Here is a 548-nt window from a genome sequence, read left to right as displayed (position 1 = left end):
CCTGCCATGCAGCTCCGACCCTGGCGGGAGCGGGGGGACAGGCTGTGTGTGGGGGTGAAAGGGGCGGCGGGTTTGGGGGGACACCCTCAGCCCCTACCTGTTCTTTAAGATCCAGTAGCTCACGTTATGCCCGTGCTCCTGGCTCGTGCCGTAGCCCACAGCCAGCATCCCGTGGTTCACCCGCTGGCTGCAAAACATGCTGCTGAAGATGCCTGGGAAGAGCAGAGCTGGGGTGAGCTGGGGGCCAGCCCTGATCCCATCTTCTCCATGTCAAAGCAGGGTGGTGGATCCTATTCCCCTGGGCTGGGCACCCTGGGGAAACTGCCCACCCGCCGCAGCGAGGCAGCCCTGCCTCAGTTTACCCATCCATGCCACAAAGAGAGAGACGGTACCCGACTTGTAAAAGTGGAATTGGAAGCTGCTGGCATCCACTGCCACGGACACAGGGCCCACAGCTGCCACTGCCTGCTCCAGTGCCGCCTCACTGCCCTGGGCCACCAGCCAGACAGCGGAGCAGTTGGCTGCCCTCTCCCGGGGGGTGTATCGGC

At 64.1% G+C, this 548-nt stretch overlaps 1 protein-coding gene across 1 annotated transcript in view; it reads right to left on the bottom strand.

The window, feature by feature from the left end:
- The window catches only part of LOC104624485 (cathepsin L2-like), a 2196-nt gene that overhangs the window by 324 nt on the left and 1324 nt on the right, over positions 1-548 (bottom strand). The window contains exons 5-6 of the mRNA XM_010291869.1: positions 393-545; positions 98-212 (exon numbers count right to left, since the gene is read on the bottom strand). Of these exons, the coding sequence (XP_010290171.1) occupies positions 98-212; positions 393-545 (268 nt within the window). The remainder of the gene's footprint in view (positions 1-97; positions 213-392; positions 546-548) is intronic.

This window comes from Phaethon lepturus, unplaced genomic scaffold, assembly GCF_000687285.1.
Source record: "Phaethon lepturus isolate BGI_N335 unplaced genomic scaffold, ASM68728v1 scaffold26967, whole genome shotgun sequence".
Lineage (NCBI taxonomy): Eukaryota > Metazoa > Chordata > Aves > Phaethontiformes > Phaethontidae > Phaethon > Phaethon lepturus.
The sequence above is the reverse complement of the archived record's forward strand: the minus strand, read 5'-3'. Positions and strand labels throughout refer to the sequence as shown.